Source organism: Equus asinus, chromosome 8, assembly GCF_041296235.1.
Source record: "Equus asinus isolate D_3611 breed Donkey chromosome 8, EquAss-T2T_v2, whole genome shotgun sequence".
Lineage (NCBI taxonomy): Eukaryota > Metazoa > Chordata > Mammalia > Perissodactyla > Equidae > Equus > Equus asinus.
In genome coordinates this window covers 93470479-93488759 of record NC_091797.1, presented here as the reverse complement: position 1 = coordinate 93488759, position 18281 = coordinate 93470479, and the positions used below count along the sequence as shown (strand labels likewise).

General features: G+C 51.9%; 2 protein-coding genes across 4 annotated transcripts in view; one reads left to right on the top strand and one right to left on the bottom strand.

Moving 5' to 3' along the window:
* Nucleotides 1-160: 160 nt before the first annotated feature.
* Nucleotides 161-11219, top strand: PIK3IP1 (phosphoinositide-3-kinase interacting protein 1). The gene is made up of 6 exons (XM_014834460.3): nt 161-422; nt 1390-1506; nt 1588-1707; nt 2651-2845; nt 2947-3025; nt 9471-11219. Exons 1-6 carry the CDS (start codon nt 353-355, stop codon nt 9673-9675), a joined length of 786 nt encoding a protein of 261 aa, XP_014689946.1. The 5' UTR covers nt 161-352; the 3' UTR covers nt 9676-11219.
* Nucleotides 11220-12425: 1206 nt separating this feature from the next.
* Nucleotides 12426-18281, bottom strand: part of LIMK2 (LIM domain kinase 2) — a 54936-nt gene continuing 49080 nt past the window's right edge. For all 3 annotated transcript variants that reach the window (XM_014834471.3, XM_044775554.2, XM_014834481.3), the window contains 4 exons: nt 18087-18261; nt 17293-17348; nt 16078-16235; nt 12426-14238 (listed from right to left, as the gene is read on the bottom strand). In XM_014834471.3, coding sequence (XP_014689957.1) covers nt 14094-14238; nt 16078-16235; nt 17293-17348; nt 18087-18261 — 534 coding nt within the window. In that variant the 3' untranslated portion in view covers nt 12426-14093. The remainder of the gene's footprint in view (nt 14239-16077; nt 16236-17292; nt 17349-18086; nt 18262-18281) is intronic.

Genomic DNA, 18281 nt, shown 5'->3' with positions numbered 1-18281 from the left:
AGGGAGGAAAAGCCCTGGGGATGCAGCCAGTGCAGGTCTCAAACTGATCTGCTGCTAAGCACAACCTGAACTTCTCTGCCTCTCTTCACTTGGCTGAGTTCCTCTCTTGGCTCAGGGTTAGTGATCTTGCATGGCATAGGAGGCTTAGGACCCAGGGGGCGCCTTTCAGCTGAAAAACACCTCGCTGCAGCAAGCTAGCTGGGAAGCTCCCAGTTCTAAAGAGAGGCTGTTTACCAGAAGAGCATAACAAGGGCAGGTCTGACTGCAAGGCTGGGGCCGGGAGGCAGAGCCACCGCCAAGGGGACCCCGGTTGGACGCTTTATTGATCACCTGCAAGACGAAGGAGGTGAGGATGCTGTTGGCCTGGGTGCAAACATTCTTCATCAGCAACATGCTCCTAGCAAAAGCCTATGGATCTGGAGGTGAGATAACAATCTTTCCTTTCTGCAGCAACTTAATGAAGCAGAAAGGGTAAAGCTCCCTATTTCCCAAGCATGGCCAGGCTAGACAGGAAGATGACAGGAAGCGAAGCTTTTAGCCAGTTTCTGTTGTCCCATGAAAGCTTTTTAAAAAATTTTTTCTTCCTTTCCCTGCCAGGGGCTTGCAGCTCCATCCTTGTCATTAAAAACAAAGGCAAGTAGCCACTTTCTCCTTCCTTTTGCTAGCCTGTGGCTCATGAGTGGATGGAGCTCGGGGGTTCATCTCCCCTACTCCCTACCTAAGTCCTGTTCCTTTCAGAGGCTTTGCACCCATGCGGCCAGGGCACAGGCCCTCCTTCCCCAGCCTCTTCCTGGGGTTCTCCTGCTGAGGGGAGTGGGAGCTGGGAGTCACATCCAGGCAGCGATGAGAGCAGCTTCCCTCCGTTTGAGGCTTTCTTGTGCCTGACTGAATCAAGGTTTTTGTAGAAGTCTCTTGGGAAGGAGTGTTGCCTGCGGAAGTGTGGCCGTATCCGCGGAGAGGGGAACCCCAGAGTTTATGTAACATGGAATTACACACAACACGGGGATGAATTTCAGTTCTGGCCGCCCACCGACCCCAAATTCCCACCATCTCCACAAAGGGACCCGAACCCAGGCCTCTCCCGCACCTTCCTCCAAAGTGGCCACGAGTTCCAGAGTAACAACCCCTGACACTTGTGTAGTACTTTCCGGCTTACAAAAAAACAAGCTAACGTTCTCTCAGCGCTGACTGGGGGCCAGGCACCGGCGGCTGCTTTCTCTTATGGGGCTCACAACAACCCTTCGAGGCAGGCGAGGTTTTCCACGTGAGGACAGTGTAGGGCCCCGGGTGCCCTAGCCGGGCAGGGACACGGACAGGGTGGGCCGGGGCTCCCCTGCCCGCCGCGCGTGGCGCCTTCGTTCGCCGCCTGCCACTCAGTCTGCCCCACAGGCTGCTTCTGGGACCACGGCCACCTGTACCGGGCGGACCAGCCCTCCCCCGCGCCGGGCCTCCGCTGCCTCAACTGGCTGGACGCGCAGAGCGGCCTGGCGTTGATTCCTGGGTCAGGTGAGTGTCCGCCCCTGGCGGTGGGCGGGCGGGCGGGCGGCGGCCGCGGCCCCGGCCCATCGCGCCCTCTCTCCTCTCCAGGCGCCGGCAACCACAGCTACTGCCGGAACCCAGACAACGACCCCGACGGGCCCTGGTGCTACGTCAGCGGCGAGACCAGCGCTCCCAAGAAGCGGCCTTGCGAGGACCTGCGCTGCCCAGGTACCCGGCCGGGACCCCCGGGACCCCCTGAGGCCGGCGCTGCCTGGGAGTGGCCGTTACCCCCGCTGCGCACGTGCGGCCGCCGGCCTGCCCCGCCCCGCCCCCGCGCCGCCCGATTGGCCAAGGCTGTCTCCAGGCCGTGGGGCCCGAAGCCCATTGGCCGCTTCGCCGCTCGGAGTGAGCTCATCCTCCCCGAGCGCCTCGTAAACAACCGTGGGAGCGAGGCCCCGCCCCTCGGCCGCGCGCTCCCGGCTCGTCACGCCGCGTGTGGGAGCGCCAGTGACTCGCGCTCCGGGCCCGAGGCCGTTAGCGAGCCCTTCAGCTTTTACCGACCGTTTGTGGAGGATCTGCTGCGTGCTAGGTGCGCTGCTCACAGCCTCCCTGGGAAGCAGCTGTTTGGGGGAGCTGAGCCTTAGGGAAGTTCCGCGCTCTACCAAAGGCAGTGGCGGGGTCCAGGTTTCAATCCAAGTTTCTTAGACGCCAGAGCGCAGGTTTGTTGCTCCCGAGGCAGCAAGACAATTCTCTAGGATTGAATGGGATGTGTAAAGCATATAACATAGGGATTGGCACAAAGCACGGGCTCAATAAATGTGAGCTGCTCAGAGGAGTCATAGATTGTCTTCCTGGCGTAGAGAGGGACCCTCTGGAGAAGATGGCGACTGAGCTGGGCCTTGGAAGGTGGCAAGGATTTAGAGAGATGAAGACAAGGGAGTCAGGAGAGGCCCTTTCTCATGGCGTTGCCCTCACATTTGCCTTGTCCCAGCAATGGAGCAGCCCTCTCAGGCCTGGTCTTGGCCCTGGGGCAGGGTTTGATTTCAGTGTTGTGTGTGGGGAGCATTCCAAGGTGGACATCCTTCATCTTCCTCAACACTCTGGCAAGGTTCAGCTGTGGAATTCCCTCAGGCCACTCTCTGATGAGAGCTATTTCCCACCTCACCTCCAGAGACCGCTTCCCAGGCCTTGCCAGCCTCCACAGCAGAAACGGAGGAGGCATCTGAAGTGCCAGGCGAAGATGAGGTGTTCGCTCCTGCCAACGCCCTGCCTGCCCGGAGTGAGGCGGCGGCCGTGCAGCCAGTGATTGGGATCAGCCAGCGGGTGCGGGTGAACTCCAAGGAGAAAAAGGACCTAGGAACCCTGGGTATGTCTGCCCCACCCCTGTCCTTGTGGGATTCGTCAAGCAATGTCATTTGCTGATTGTCTGGGGTGAGGCTAATGGAACCTGTGTCCTGTCCTTGGCAGGCTATGTGCTGGGCGTTGCCATGATGGTGATTATCATTATCATTGGAGCTGGCATCGTCTTGGGCTACACCTACAAGAGGTCAGTAGCTTCTCTTTTGTGCTCTCTTTAGAGGAGGGGAGGAAGGTACACAGTCAAATCAGACTCCTTCGTGGCATTCTTACCCCCAAAAAAGGAAGTGAGGTGTTGAAAGAGAAAAATCAGCTCAAAATGTAGAGACTTGGTTTCTAGCCTTTACTAGGTGACCTTGGACACACCCTTTCCTTTGGTGCCTTCACTCCTAACCCAAAAGTCTTGTGAGGTAGGGGTTCTTGTTCCCCATTTCACAGATGAGGAAACCTTTGTCAGAGAGGTGAAGCAATTTGCCCAAGGTCGCACTGCCTGGGAATGACAGAACCTGGATTCAAACCCAGCTCTTTTGTAAACCAAATTCCCTGCTGTCTAATCGACTGTGTCTGGCATGGAAGTGAGTGGCACTGCGGAAATCAAGCTGGGCACTCATTGCAGGGGACCCAGAGGCTGAATTCTTTCTGTGAGTTACAAAATTCTGCTACTAGAAAAGGTTACCAGCCACTCTTTTTGCAGCTTTGAATTTCCTGAGTCATAGGCAGTGGAATCTCCTCTAGGACAGGAGCGAAAAAGTGAGTTGGAGGACAGAGAGCCTGTTTGCCACATGTGAGAAAGCCAAAGAGGCTACCTGGGAAGCTCAAGGACGTGCCCTGTGGTTGGGACGGCAGGAGGAAGGATGCTTATTTTGAGAGGCCCTCTGGGATACCGTGTGGAAAAGGCTGTCAGTCAGTGATGGGTGCACGACGAGAAGCCAGAGTCGCGTTCATTTTTACAGTACTGGCTGACTCTGGGAAAATTATTTGCCATTCTTAGGCAAAATCATTCTTCCAGCCCTGAGTGTCTGTGATATTTCTTTTCTATGGTCTGAAAAGGCTTCCTGTAAAAGAAGTGACATGGTGGCCTGCATTTTCCAGTGGTGAGGGCCACGTCTGAGCCCACGTTCCCAGTGGAACACCCAGCATTAAATAAACTGAGGGTGTGCATAAACTGAGGGTGTGCTTAGAGGTGAAGTAGTCAACCTTCTTATTTTACAGATGAGAAAGGGGAAGTGTTGGGTAAGAGTAATAATAATTACAGCACTAGCGAACATTTACCACATGCCAGACACTGCTTCAAGCAATTTGCATGCTTTAACTCAGTTCTCCTCGTCACCCTTATGAGGTAAATGCTATTATTATCCCCAGTTTACAGATTAGGAAACTGAGGCAAGAGAGGACATGTGCCTTGCCGGAGGTCACATACCTAGCATTTGGTGGAGCCAAGTCTTAACCCTGCCACTAACTAGCTATCTGTGTGACTTGGGCAGGTTGCTTCTATTTCTACTCCAGAGCATTGCTGTAGCTAAAGCATGTGACTGCTTCACTCAGTGTGTAGCACATAGTAAGTGGTCAGTAAGCAATAATGTTTTTCCTTTCTGTAAAATATGGGTACTGTACTAGTGCTCTCCAAGCCCTGTTCCTTCCCTGATTTCCTATGATGCAGGAAGCAGAGGTTCAGAGAGGGGAAGAATTGACCTGATAAGGTCTCCTGATTCCTTGTCTGAGGTTGTTGCCCCAGTGGGATAGTTGACATGGCAAGTCCAGGACACCTGCTTGTTCATTTTAAGGAGTTAGAGGAAATGATGTGGTGGTCCTGGCCTGTACTTCATAGTCAGAAGCAAACCATGTTAGCTGGGTTTAGCCCTTGAAATATTTCCTCCTTCCTCAGCCACTGGATAGCATTTGGCTCTCCTCCAGTCTTGTGACAGTTTCCAGGCCGCCAGGTGCTTGAACTGACTAAATGTTAATTCTGAGCTCAGGTCTCATGCCCAGTGAAGAAGCCAGGCCTTTTTCTGCTAGATTTGCTCCTCTAAGGTTGTCACGGGACTGCCCTGAGGACTAGAATTGACTTTCCTGTAAGCTCAGGGCAGGGCACCCAGTCACCAGACTCCCCGTCACCAACCACCGGACCACCCCGTTCCTCAGCAAAAGTGCTCTGAGAACAGACTGCACAACAGGAAACCGCATGTGAGCTAGAGACAAGCTCTCAGCTGCCATCTCTCCCCAGAGTCAGAGAACAGAGTGTCTAGAAAGAGCTGTTGAGTGTAGGTTCTGCCAGCCTCTGAACCTTGGTTTGTTGTCTTTTAAATGGGGATATATCCCCCCTCCACACATATCCATACCCATCTACCCAAGATTTTCATAAGTATTAAATGTAAACAGTAGAACACCAATTGGGTAATCACAAGAGCAGCAAACATTTATTGCATGCTTTTTTAGTAAGTAAGGCCCTATTGAATGCATTTCCCTGATGATCTCGCCCAAGCCTCATGACCACACTAGAAGGAGCACTTTGACACCATTGTACAGTGAGGAGCTGAGACCTACAGGAGTTAAGTGCCATGTCCAAGCTACACAGCTAATAAGGTGTGTCTAAGGATTATCAATATTTCCCAGAAGTCCAGTGAGGCCCAGTAGCTTCATGCAAGTTTGCTTTGAATTGCAAAGGATAGTAGGAAAAATAGAACCTTTCAAAAAAATAGCTGGCTTTAGAAGTCAAAAGAACCAGGATCTAGTTTTGGAATTGGCACCGATTCTGGGCGCAACCCTGGACAAATCATTTCCTTTCTCTGTTTTCCTCATCTGTAAAATAGCGTAAGGGCAGGGAGTTAGATATGATGATCCTCCCAGCTCTGATATTTCCTGAAAAGACAATATTGCCTGCTGGTGGCTGCAGGCATTCTGGGTTCAAATCCCAGCTCGTCTATTTCCTTGAACAAATGATTTAACCTCTCTGCGTCTGCCTTCCCATCTCTGAAACAGAGATCCTGATAGAGAGCATGTAGGTTTGTTGTGAGGATGAAATTAGACGGTGTAGTTTGGGCATCCAGTTGGTGTTCATAACCTTAGCTGCCCTGAGGAGCTTTCCCCGAGCAGCAGTGTGGCACAGCACTGCTTCTGACTGGGAAAATAGCAGTGGCTCAGTTATGTAATAATTGGACGAAACCTCTGTTGCCTGAAGGAGATCTGCGGTGCCTCCATCACCCCTGAAGAGGATGTCAGAGGCAGGCAGCAGCTCCGTCCACACCTGCTGTCTCTGGCCAGCCCAGCTCCTGATTCTGGCCGTGGAGCAGCCAGGGATAGACTTACTGCAAGCCTTGAACTCTGCCAAGGCCATGAGGCTAATGGGATGGAGCTTTCTCTTGGCTGGGAAGGGCGGGCAAGCACCAGGCTTCCTCTCTGGGGAGGAAGAGCGGCAGGTGGGGGTGAGTGAGGGCTCAGCCTGGCTGGTCTTTGTCCTGGTTGTCTAGGCCACGAGGTTCAGAAGGCCAGTTGGTGACTGGGCAGCTCCCCGTCCCTACCCTCAGCACAATGTCTGTGCTAGCTCCTGAGGGAGTGCCTATTTTCTGATAAAAAGGAAAGGGAAAAACTGTAAGTCAACCCCATTCCCCCCGCCTTAGGAGAGGAGCTGAGTCAGTGAATAAGCCTTTTGTTCTCTCTTGGCTGCCAGACCACCGCCCAGCTGCCCCCCCGCCCCTCCCCAGGGGGAAGGGGCTGAGCTGCATGATGGTCAGTGCAGCAGGCCTAGTGGCCTCTCGCAGGTCTTGGAGGGAGCTGGAGGCAGCCGCTGCGTCTCTGGGACTCATAGGCACCATTAACATGAAGCACGTGAGGTTGGGTGTGTTTTGAGGCTTCCAAATGGATGAGACTGTAATCCGGATGAGTCCTAGCACCTGCTTCCTTTACCCTTGGCTGTTCTTCCAGCCCTGCTCTGCCCCAATACAGTTGATTTTTTTTCCCCTAAAGACTTGTGTATGAAGCAGCCTGGCCATTATCAACAACTCAGCTAGCCACAGCCAGATGCCTGGTAAAGGAGGTAGCTGAGGAGAGCAGGGCTTTGGACTCAGACTCTAAAGCGTCAGTTTCTTTATCTATAAAATGGGGATGACATTATGTTGCAAAGTTGGTGTGGAAATTAAATGAAGAGGGTATGCATATAAAGTGCATGGCATCCAGTAGGTACACAATTAGTTCTTCTCATCCTGGGTAATGGGAAGGCCATTTCCTGGCAGCTTAGTAGGTACTCAGGAAGTATGAGTTCCCACTTTCCCTGTTCCTCCAGCCCCTTAGATCGTGAAATTCAGGCCTTAGCAAACACACTTGCAAACTACATCTTTTGTAAAGTGCCTTTTGGTCTTCTCCTGGCTTGGGGGCTCCCTTGATAAAATTAAACCAAGACCTTCCAAGTTTCTCTCTACCTGGGCAACCTTGAAGAATCTGGCTTTTTGTTTTATTTTGGAGGTGGGTGTTTCCTTCCATGTGGCAGTACTGTAACTGATGAGCAGTGCCCAACGGTAAAGTGAATCTCAAGCTGAGTGTGGATGCACTTGGTCCAGATGACCTTCTCCCCACGTCCCTCCATTTCCCCTCTGGGTGCTCTGGGAGTTATTCTGCTGCGGGAGTTGGTGGTGTCCAGTACAGAGGCTAAGGAGAAGGATGGGGCAAGAGCCTGAGGCTTGCACATTCAGAAACTCAGTCACCCAAGGTGACTCAGGGAGATGAGCTCACGACTTTGCCCTCTGTGACCTTACAGTGGCAAGCGGGGAATCAGAGAACATCTCATGCAAGGGATCTTACAGAATGTTAGGGGCCGCAGAGATGATCAGGTTCAACTCCTTGTTTTACAGATGTTGAAATTAAGGCCCAGAGAGGAGGGGAGTTGCTCAGGTCATATCAGCCATACTTGCCTTGGCTGGCCAGTAGGAGGGTTTGCTTGGGAAGCCAAATTAAGATAACATTGCTTGGTGAGTCAAGTCATATTCAGGGCAAATCATAATAACCACTTATGGGTTTTACAGCAGTCTCACTGTTCTCAAAATGCTTTCACATTCATTATCTTATTTATTTTTTGAGGAAGATTAGCCCTGAGCCAAAATCCATGCCCATCTTCCTCTACTTTGTATGTGGGACGCCTGCGACAGCATGGCTTGACAAGCGGTGCCATGTCTGTACCCGGGATCTGAACCAGCGAACCCCTGGCCGCCAAAGCAGAACGTGTGCACTTAACCACTGCACCACCGGGCCGGCCCCCATTATCTTATTTTGAGGCAGATATTATCCCTATTTCAGAGATGAGGAAACCAAGCCTCAGCAAGGCTAAGTGTTTTGCCAAGTGTCACACAGCTAAGGCTGAGCTGATACTAGAACACAAGTAAAGAGAACTGGTTGATTTAAAGACAGTTCTGAGGCACTCGTGCAAACTCCTTCCCCTCCAGCCCCTGCCGTTTTCTCAATATTGTTGTCTCTGGAAACTCTGGTCATTGTACCTGACATTGTGATGGATGTGTAATCTGTCTGATCTCAGCCATCTCCCTGAGGAGGTCTGAAGCAGGCCTGTGTTGTTTTACCAAGTCATCCCTCAGCTGCCTGCGTCAAGGCCTCTTTGGGGTGGGCTCCTTCCAGGAAGATTTCCTTCAACAGCTGAGTCCATGTGTCTAGTTGCTGGCTTCAGAGGATGCTGACCTAGGTCCTGGTTCTAGTGTGCAGTGTGCTGGGCACTCACCCAACCCTTTGGCCTGCAATTGGGGTGACCTGGTGCAGTGGAAAGGGATCTACATGTGCAGCCAGAAGACTGGGTTTGAGTCCCTGCCCCACCATTTCTTTGGGGTGACCTTGATCAGATCAGAACTTCTCTGAGTACCAGCCAGAGTCCAGCAGACTTGGATTTGAGCCTACCATGTCATTGGAGAGTTCCTTAACTTCTCTGGGCTATTTCTTCATCTATAAAATGAATGAGATCTAATTCTTAGGGTTCAGCTGAGAATGAAGTCAGATAATGTACATAAAGTTCTCAGCATGGAGTGAGCACTCCACGTGAGTAAAATAGGGCAACACGATGGCCTCACTGGGTCATGAGCACCATGAGAATTCAAAGGCCTGTGAAAACTCTGAGGGGTCTGACCGTCATTGTCTCATCATTTCCCATTGACCTGAGCAGCCATCAGAATCGTTTTAGTCCCCTGCGTTGGGTGGGGATGGTCCCTGATTCCAGTCGGGGCTCACACCTTGTGGGACTTCAGGATAAGATGACTGTCTCAGAACAAGATGGTCAAACCAGTTTTCTGACTTTATGGGTTAGGGCCAGGATAGTTCTCTGAGTCTCTTGGAGCCCTGGGCTGAAAGAACAAAACTACATCTTGCTTTAAGAGTCTCTTTCCTCTACACTGTCTTCAGTGAGCCCCATTGCAGCCGTGTGAGGTTCATACTACTGTCGTCCCCATTTTACAGATGAGGAAGCAGAGACCAGAGGTGTGGGACCTCTTTGTTGAGTTAAGGCAGTCTGGCAGAGTAAAAATCTAGTACATCAGCCACTGATTTGCTGTGACCATGGCTTGCCCCTGCTCGGGCCTCAGAGATGCTGTCTAATGAGCAAAGCCACACAAGAAGCACAGCCTGAATGCTTCCCTTTTGTCCTCCAGGGGGAAGGACCTGAGAGAGCAGCATGAACAGAAGGTGTGTGAGAGGGAGATGCAGCGAATTACCCTGCCCCTGTCTGCCTTCACCAACCCCACCTGTGAGATCGTGGATGAGAAGACTGTTGTGGTCCACACCAACCAGACTCCAGTTGACCTTCAGGAGGGCAGTGCCCCCCTCATGGGCCAAGCAGGCACTCCTGGGGCCTGAGCCCCTCACAGTGGGCAGGAGCCCATGCAGACACTGGTGCAGTTTGGCCTACCCTCCTACAGCTGGGAGGTCTACACTTTTGTTGTGGTTAAAACCCTCCCCTCACTTTTTTGTTTTGGTGAATCCTAAGACAGAAGCAGGAGGTGCTGTGGGCTGAGGGCGAAGCTGGGTAGGGTCCTACCAATACGCCTTCTCGATCCCTTGGAGCAGGATTTCGCCTGTGGATGGAGACAGTGGCCGCCCCCACAGCAGTGCTGCTGACAAAGGTTTCCAAACATCACCCGTGCCCCAGAACTGAACCAGGGATGGACAGGGAGCTCCCCCAGCTCCTCTGTGCTTTATTATCCAAGATGGCCTCAGTCTCTGCCTTTCTGTTTGTTCTCTGTGGGCACACACTGTTATTCATAGTCCAGGTCAAGCAGGTCGAGAGGCAGCATTAAAAAATATATTTAGTTTTTTAAATATTTGGGATGGAACTCCCTACTGACCTCTGAGAACCGGAAATGAGTTTGTACAAAAGTCAAAACTGTGGGTTGAGAACAGGATCTAGGCTGGGGGCTGCTGGGTGTGCTCCAGCTTGCTGGCAGTGATGTGCCTTGACAACCGTGGGCCGGGCCTGGGCCCAGGCCCAGGGACTCTTCCTGTCTGGAGAGGAAAGGAAGGGAAGAATTGCACTGAACATTCCACTTAGGAAGAGGGTAGAGAAGGATCTGTGACTGCCTTAGGCCACAGGACCTGAGGTGGACCTGGGGTGCCCTCGTCTCTCTCCCCTCAGGGTAGACAGTGACCTCTTCATTTTGCAGGGGTAAGACACCAGCCAGCTAACCTACGGGAATTACACTGTGGGGTCTTGTGAGCTGCTTCTGAGAGGGTGACCTGGAAACTATGCTCAGAGGCAAGGTAATGAAGTCCTTCAGGCTTGCCTCTGCTGTGGTATGAGTTTGCAGGTGGCCCTGTGGCCTCCAGGCCAGCACCTTCCTGTGGGGCAGTGGGGCTAGGGGTCACAACCCCTAACTTGTAAAACAATCATAGAACCATTGGAAGGGACCTTAGGGTTCCTCAAGCCTTTTGGACAAAGTGGCCCAGAGGGGGGAAGTGACGCCCCAAGGTCAGAGCAAGCTACCGGCATAGCCAAGAGGAGAGGAACATTTCTCCACAGCACTGTGCTGGACTGTGCCAGGGCCTCAGCAGGGCCTCCAAGCCCTGATGTCACACTTGGAAGCCTTAGCAGTACTCTATCCACAGAGCTTCCTTCCCAGAGCCCTTCCACTGCCCCACGTGGAGCGGGGGGTTGGTAGGGCCCATTCTCTTCAGTAGGCTGTTCCTAGGAGTCGTCTGCTGAGGGGACCTAGGCCTCAGGGGGTCCCTTGGTGTTAGTGATGCTGAAGAAGAGAGTATTACTGGTTTCTACTTTTTTATAAAAGTATTTCTCTGTATACGTGTTTTATATACCTCATTCTGACACCTGTGTATGAAGTGCAGGAAATTGCTCTGCCATTTCACTTATATAAATAATAAAAAAAAAGACTCCGTATTGCCAATTTTTTGTAGGGTACCAGGACACTTCTCTCCTAAGTTGGGAAGTCTTGAATTACCTTGTTAACACTGTGTGGTGAGCTCTGGCTTTCTCATTCACTCTGCAGCTCTAACTGGGAGGTGGCAACAGTTGAATGGTTAGTAACTGCAGCCTCTGTGTTCTGTCATCATCGGGAATCTTTCAGGCTGAAGCTGCAGGAAAGGTGGGCGTGCGGGCAACCCAAAGGGATGTTGGTCGCTGCAAATCCTCTCCCCGTCAGCATTCTTTCCGAGCTGGAGGTAGTTAAAGGAACATCCATGCAGCCCTTGGCAGGGGCTGGAGACAGGGATGGTGGGTGATGGAGCTACAGCAGCCAGTGGAGGGATGGGTGTGCAGAGGGGGATGGGTCCTTGGGCTGAGGAAGGTCCCTGTGGGGCTGACTCCTAGGGCTCAAGAAGCTACCAATAGGAGTGTTTGTTGGACTTTTACCAGTGGGTTTCAGCAACAGGTTTTCAGCCTCTAGGAATCCCCAGAGTGAGCTCTGCCCATGTCCAGACATTGCTTTATAGTTCTACAAGCAAGGAGCACCCTGGAGCGTCAGTTTCCCAGTAACCAGATTCTGCCCTTAAGTTGGACTCCTCAAGCTTTGGGAGAAACCACTTTTGGGTATATGGATTTATATTGTGCCCAGAATCCCACTAGCCAGATAGCATCATCCTGCCCCATGGTCATCCATCCATAAAATCCTCTATATACAGAAGCAAGAAGAAACAGGTCGTCTCCTCTCAAGCACTTGTGGGGAAACAAAAGGGGTGTGGTGATTTGTATTCATTGCTTCCCATTATGAAGGTGGACTCGGCCCTGAGGAGAGGACTCCAGGATATCCAGGCTATAGGAGTGTATGTATATTAGAGGGTGGGACTGTAGGGCCCTGAAGGAATGACTTGGCCAGCAGGTGGGAGTCAGTCAGCCCTCTCCAAGGACTGGGCTGCCTCAGGGGGGATGTACATGTTCTCTGGAGCAGGTTGGTGTCCACATAAAGAGAAGGGATTAGGGTTCGGGAGCATAAGAATTCCCTGCTGTGGGGAGTCGTGTGACCTGGGCCTGAAAGTGCCCAGCAGTGTTCCTCTAGAAGGGAGCAGGGGAGGCCTTGCACTTCCTGGCAGACAGGCCAGCAGAACCTCCACACGGATCTCCATGAGCCAGGCCCCAAGTCACTTTTTCACTCTCAGTATCATCAGTTAAGTTAACTGCTTAATTTATTTGGTCTGCTCAATGGCCCAGCGTGGGCCCACCACTCCCACGTTTACTGGGGACAGCCGAGGCACAACCAGCCACACAATACGGACCTTGCTGCTGCTGGGAGCCCAGGGCTCAACCCTATACAAGCTTGCACACTCCACACCTAAGTATGGTCTATACAGCAAGTAAACTCTGGTCAGAGATGACATCTAATCCCACAACTTATCAGGTCTATGTACAGTATTTCACATATCACCCAAGAGATATAACAACAAGATAGTATTAACAGCAACCACTCTCCTGGATCACTCCCCCCCGCCCCGCCCCACCTCACCCCCTCCAAACAACCACCACACATTATAGTAATATCCCAAACCCATTCCCAACTTGTTAAATATGGTGCAAGCTCACAGACACTTAGGGAGAGGCAAATCTAGTTGTGTTCAACAGTCCCTAGAGCTCTGGAAGCCAAGGTGGAGGGTGCCCCCAGGGCTCTTCAGTGCCCATGGCTGTGGCTCAGGAGGCGGCAGCCAGGAGCTAGTGAGCTGGACCAGCCAACAAGGGAGGTAGAAGCCAGAGAGCCCAGCGCAGGGAGCTGTCTTCCCCGGCATCTCAGCTTTAGGACTCTGCCACCACCTCTTTCTGCCCAAGGTGCTGCCTGGACTAGCATGGTGAAGGGTGAGCAGTGGCTGCCACAAGGACAAGGCTAAGAGATTGCTGAGATTGCCACTCCCCTGCCTCATACACTGGGCCTGTGACAAGCCACACAGTCCTCCAGAACCCATCTAGCCCTAGGCAAAATGTCTTGGGCTTCTGACTGAGGTGCCCACCAGGTATGAGTGACAGCAGCCAGGATACAGCCTCTCTAGAGGTCGGGGCCCTCTTTCTTTCTCGCCCCCAGCCATTCCTGCACTTGTGGGTGACTGCTTGTTGCAGGCAGAAAGGAAGGCCCAGAAGTTCTCAGTCAGTCTCCAGCAGAACACGAGGTGGAGGCTTCCCCTCACACTGATATGGCCCCTGCACCTGGGAGGTGAACAGAAACCAGCCCTTCCCCTGACTCCTGGTCAGTTCCACCACAAACTGACTAAGAGACTCTTCAAAACCTACTCCCTCAATCCCTGCCCCAAGGGAAGGCAGGACACGAAGTGGAAGGGGCGTAGCACCACTGTCGTTTCACATCCTTGGAGTGCCGCCTGGCCACCAGGCTTTCTCTTGTCCACAGTCTCACTTGAAGTCCTCCTGTACCCAGCTGGACCAGAAACTTCAGAGCCCCAGGCAGGTTCACCCTGGCATCCTGCCCAGCAGGTCCAGATCACGCTGATTAGTGTAAGCAAGAGCGTCCCGGAATCCCACTGCCAGGGAGTTCCCGAGTGGTCACAAGTAAGACTCCTCCTGGCCCAGGGCCAGGCTTTTTCTTCTTCACAGCTTTCAGGCGAGTGTTGGATTTACAGACAGTAGCCAGGCCCCAAACCTGTGGAGATGTGTTTCCCTGGTGCTGCACCCGCTCGCCTCCTGGGGAGGTAGTAGGGATGGCTTGTTCTGCTTCTAAACAAGCTGCCAATCCACAGGAAGCCCGGACGGCCCTGCCCACAGCAGGAATGGGGCGCAGAGGGGGCAATGCTGGCTGTAGAACGCCCCCCTGCAGGGGGCTGGGCAGGGGTTAGGGGGGTGAGTCCCGGGTCAGGCCATACTGCATGCTCACAGTGTGGTCCAGCTCCTCCAGCTCTGCAGGCAGTGGGATGCCCAGCTCTCCAAGGTACAGGGAGAGGGCCTCAAAGGAGTCCTCCAGTTTTGAGAACGCCGGTCTGGAAAGACAAGGGGTGAGTCAGTGGCAGGTGAGATATGGGCACGGCTATGGGGTGGTGTGAAAGGCAGGTAGGCCTGTGGCTCAACCACATCCTAATTGTATGGGCTCGGGCAAGCCCCTTAACCTTGTTGTGCCTCCATGGGAAATGGGGATAATATAATGTTACTGCTGCTGCAAAGATTAGAGATAACACTGTGAGAAGGCTGGCCTAACTCCAGGGAGTAGCTTCAAAAAAGAAAGTCCAGGAGAAAAAAAGCCCCTCACATGTCTTGGAGAAAATGCAATCATCAAAGGTGGGATTGGACTAAGTGCCTTAAAGATCCTTTCCAGTCCCGAGACTGTTTCCACATCAATGCATCTGCCCAGGAAGGGGCATTTCATAGACTCAGCAGCTCTCCCCAGAGAAAGCAAACACTGGATTCCTCGTGCTGTGGAAATAGCTCAGCTGCTGATGCCTGGAATCCTAAGGCATCTCAGGCTTACTCCTCTGCCTCCTCCACATTTTTGTTTAAGTATCTTGTCACCTTCTCGGTGAGACCTACTCTGACCACCATATTTAAAATTGCAGCTTGCACCCTACACAATCCTCTTTACTCAGCTTGACTCATTTTTCCATAGCACTTGTCACTTTCTAATACTTAGTTTACTATACGTACTGTTTATCATCTCTCTTCGTTAAAATGTGAGTTCCAGTAGGGCGGGCACCTTTGTGTTGTTCACGGCTGTACCCCAGGTGCTAAGAACAGTATCGAGCATATGGTAAGCACTCACTAAGTATTTTTTGAATGAATTAAAGACAAACATTGAGAGTGACTGAGAAGGGATATTAGCTAACAAATATTGTGTAGCTTCTTGTTTTCTCCTCGTGCTCTTCATCTGGCGTTACTGAAGTGTGGTCCTTTGGTCCATGAAGGAACAAGATCTAGAGCCTCGCACTAGCAAGTCCCAGCTGTGAAGTGGACCATCAGAAATCATTTTAAAATAAAGGCTATGTGCCAACTGCTTATCTTGGTGGGGTGGAGTTGAGGAGTGAGGAGAGTGCTGAAGGGTGCATTGGTTAGGAAATTATGGAAGACATATACATCCTGTGCTATATATTTTGGTAACGCTTAAATTTGTTTTTTTAAAAGAAACATGATTTTTGATAGCAGGAGAAAAAGCACAAGATTCTAGTTTTCTGATGCACAAACTTGAAAAGACCCAGGATAACTTTGGTAATAATGAAAGTGATAACCTGAGAAGAATAAAAGTAATTTTTAAAAGATTTCTTTAAAGGAGAAAATTAACTAAATGCATAAAGATGCCCACTGTAGTAATATCAACTGCAAAGAGAAACTGGAAAAACCTGAACATCTACATTATGTATATTATATGTTTAGACAGCTTCTTAATTGAAATTTCAGGTAGTCAACAAAAATGATAAACAGGAAAATTGGGCAGCAACAAGGAAAATGCAGGGCAAAATATAAAACTTTTCTCTATTTGAGATTATTTAATGATATAAAAAATGTGTGTTTGGACATGGACGGGGAATATGGAAACATGAAGACATTTATTCTGTTAGAATGGTATAGTTTGGGTGAATTTTCTTCTGTTAAATTTTTTTAATGGCTGTGTTTATATCCAGCCTGTGATATCCACGTCACTTGCTACTACGCCCTCATCTCCCTCCCCTACCTGGCATGTCAGAGTCGTCAGGTGGCTTCAGTGGTTGACAGCCCCTCTTTGAGCTCAACGCTTTTGCCAGCCCCGTGCCTGGGAAGAGCTCAGAAAGGCTGAAGGTTGGGGCCAGTATCCCAGAGCTGTGTGAGCTGGGGGAAAGGGGTGGGGTACCAACCTGCTCTCAGGCTCCAGTTTGCAGCAGATGGCAGCCAGGGGGAAGAAGGCTGGGGGGCAGTCTGTGGGGACAAACTTCTCCCAGAAAAGCTTCACGTTGAGGCCAAAGTCCAGTGTTCGGGGCAGGCAATCAGGATCTGCATACACCTGCCCAATGATCTGCAAATGACAAGTTGGCTGGTCAGGAATGGATTATGGAGGGTGCAGCCATATGGTAGGAAAGAGGGATGTTGGTGTGTGGACAGGAAGGATGAGAAGAAGAGGGAGGTAAAGACTGAGGTTAGAGAGCTGCCCCCACCCCCATCTCTCCAAATCTTGCTGATCCAGACTTGTCTCTCGACTGAGAGAGTCTGGTTACCGAGGAGGGTTTAGAGGAGGCCTCGCTGCAGCGGAAGCACAATGTCTCAAATTGGCATCTGGAGGGGCAGCTTCCACACTTCCCACCCTGCCCTGCTGTGTTCCCTTGCGTCTGTGTCCCCTGCCAGAGTTCAGGCTCTGTGAAGTGCTGGGTCTGATTCATGTCTGAAGCCCTTTGGCGACAGCCTAGTGCTTTGTACACAGTAGATGCTCAGTTGATCTCTATTAAAGAAAAATTTTAAAAACACTTCCTCCGTTATTCCAACTGTCCCTTGTCTCCTCTACACTCATCACTTTGTAGGAATTACAGCAGCCTTGGAATGCATGTGGTTGGGTGAGTGCTTCGAGAGAAGACTGAGCGAAGCTCCTAAGGGCAGGAATCTCTCCGAGACTACTCATCCTGTACCCCACAGCGCCTAGCACTGTGCTAGACAGGCCTCCTGGAGTGCCTGCTTCCACTTGTCAGGCGGAGGTGGGGGCACCACTAGGGCCTGTGGAAGGGGAACAGAGGGAAAGGCTGCATCTGGCCCAGCGCTAGACAGACAGCCACAGGAACAACCTCGTGCCTTTCCTGGTGGAGTTCCAAGTCTCACCTGTGCCTTATTGGCCATGTCACTAAGAGCAGGCCACTGGCCCTTTCTGAGCCTCAGTTTCCTCACCTGAAAAAACCTGCCCAATCCTTCCCAGGGGACCAACGAGACTCGCACGTGTCAAGAGATGTATGATAAACTGTACAACGCTACCCTTGTGTTGATCCTATGGCAAGCTACTCATCTTTAGGAGGAGAAGCCCCAGTCCTGAGGCAGAACACAGCTGTTAGGCCTGCTTCCTCAGGCCTGGCCTCCACGCCGGAGCTCACCTCGCAGAGAACGATCCCAAAAGAGAAGACATCCACTGTCTCATCGTAGCTCTTTCCTTGGGGAACACAGGACAGCAGGCTGTTAGGTTTGGTCCCTTAACTGCTCTGTACTAAGTCTAGGGTCAAGCCAGGCCACACCCAAGAACCAGGGCTAGAATATAATATGTTCTGTGAGGATGCCCCAAAGGCTGCCCAGAAAAGGCGCCATCTGAAAATTACCTCTCCTCAGCCCTTGGGGTGGGCTGCCTTGGAGAGATCTTATCAAACAACACTGCCCAGGATGAAATGGAAGAGAACTGGACTCCGCCATTAGCTAGCTGTATGCTCCTGGGCAAACCACTGAACTTCTCTGGGCCTCAGACTCCAAAAACCCCTCCATTTCTGAGGCCTCACAACCCTGTGCATTTCAAGAAGCCCAGCCAGCATCTCTGGCTGGTTTTAGCATTATCCACAAGGGGGCACCACACATCAGTTCTCAGCATGGAGAGAGAAGAAAAGGCTGCAAGTTTGGGCAATAAATAGCCTGAGCTCTCAGCTACCCTTGGGACACAAAAGCCACAGTCAGATCTCGCCCTAGGCCTAGGATGGGACACTGACCAGCACGCAGCTCAGGGAGGAAGGAGCTTATGAGTCCTGGTCTGGCAAAGGACAAAAAAGATCCAGCTCTCAGCTCTGGGTACCTGGCCTTAAACTTCACAGGCCTCCCTTGGAGCTCCCAGGGCTCTGCTGCGAGATGTGGGCCCCCCACTCCCCTCTGGGGGCACGGCACGTCCCCTCAGGGCATCAGAACTCACCGTTCAGCATCTCAGGGGCCATCCAGTAGGGGTTTCCCACCACCGTGTAGCGCTTCTTACGGTCGTTCTTGCGCAAGGTACGTTTCTTGGTGGTGGCCTTCTCCACTGGGGGCCTTTTCCTCTCCTCGACTATGAGCCGTGACAGCCCAAAGTCTGCCACCACCACGGTCTTGTCCTGGTAGGACAAGGGCCAGG

What these genes read in the sequence shown, in the direction of transcription:
- PIK3IP1 (XM_014834460.3), top strand. Translation starts at nt 353, where the DNA reads ATGCTGTTGGCCTGGGTGCAAACATTCTTCATCAGCAACATGCTCCTA. An exon ending in GGCGTTGATTCCTGGGTCAG is followed by an intron (nt 1,507 to 1,587) that starts GTGAGTGTCCGC and finishes TCTCCTCTCCAG; the next exon opens with GCGCCGGCAACCACAGCTAC. An exon ending in AAAGGACCTAGGAACCCTGG is followed by an intron (nt 2,846 to 2,946) that starts GTATGTCTGCCC and finishes TGTCCTTGGCAG; the next exon opens with GCTATGTGCTGGGCGTTGCC.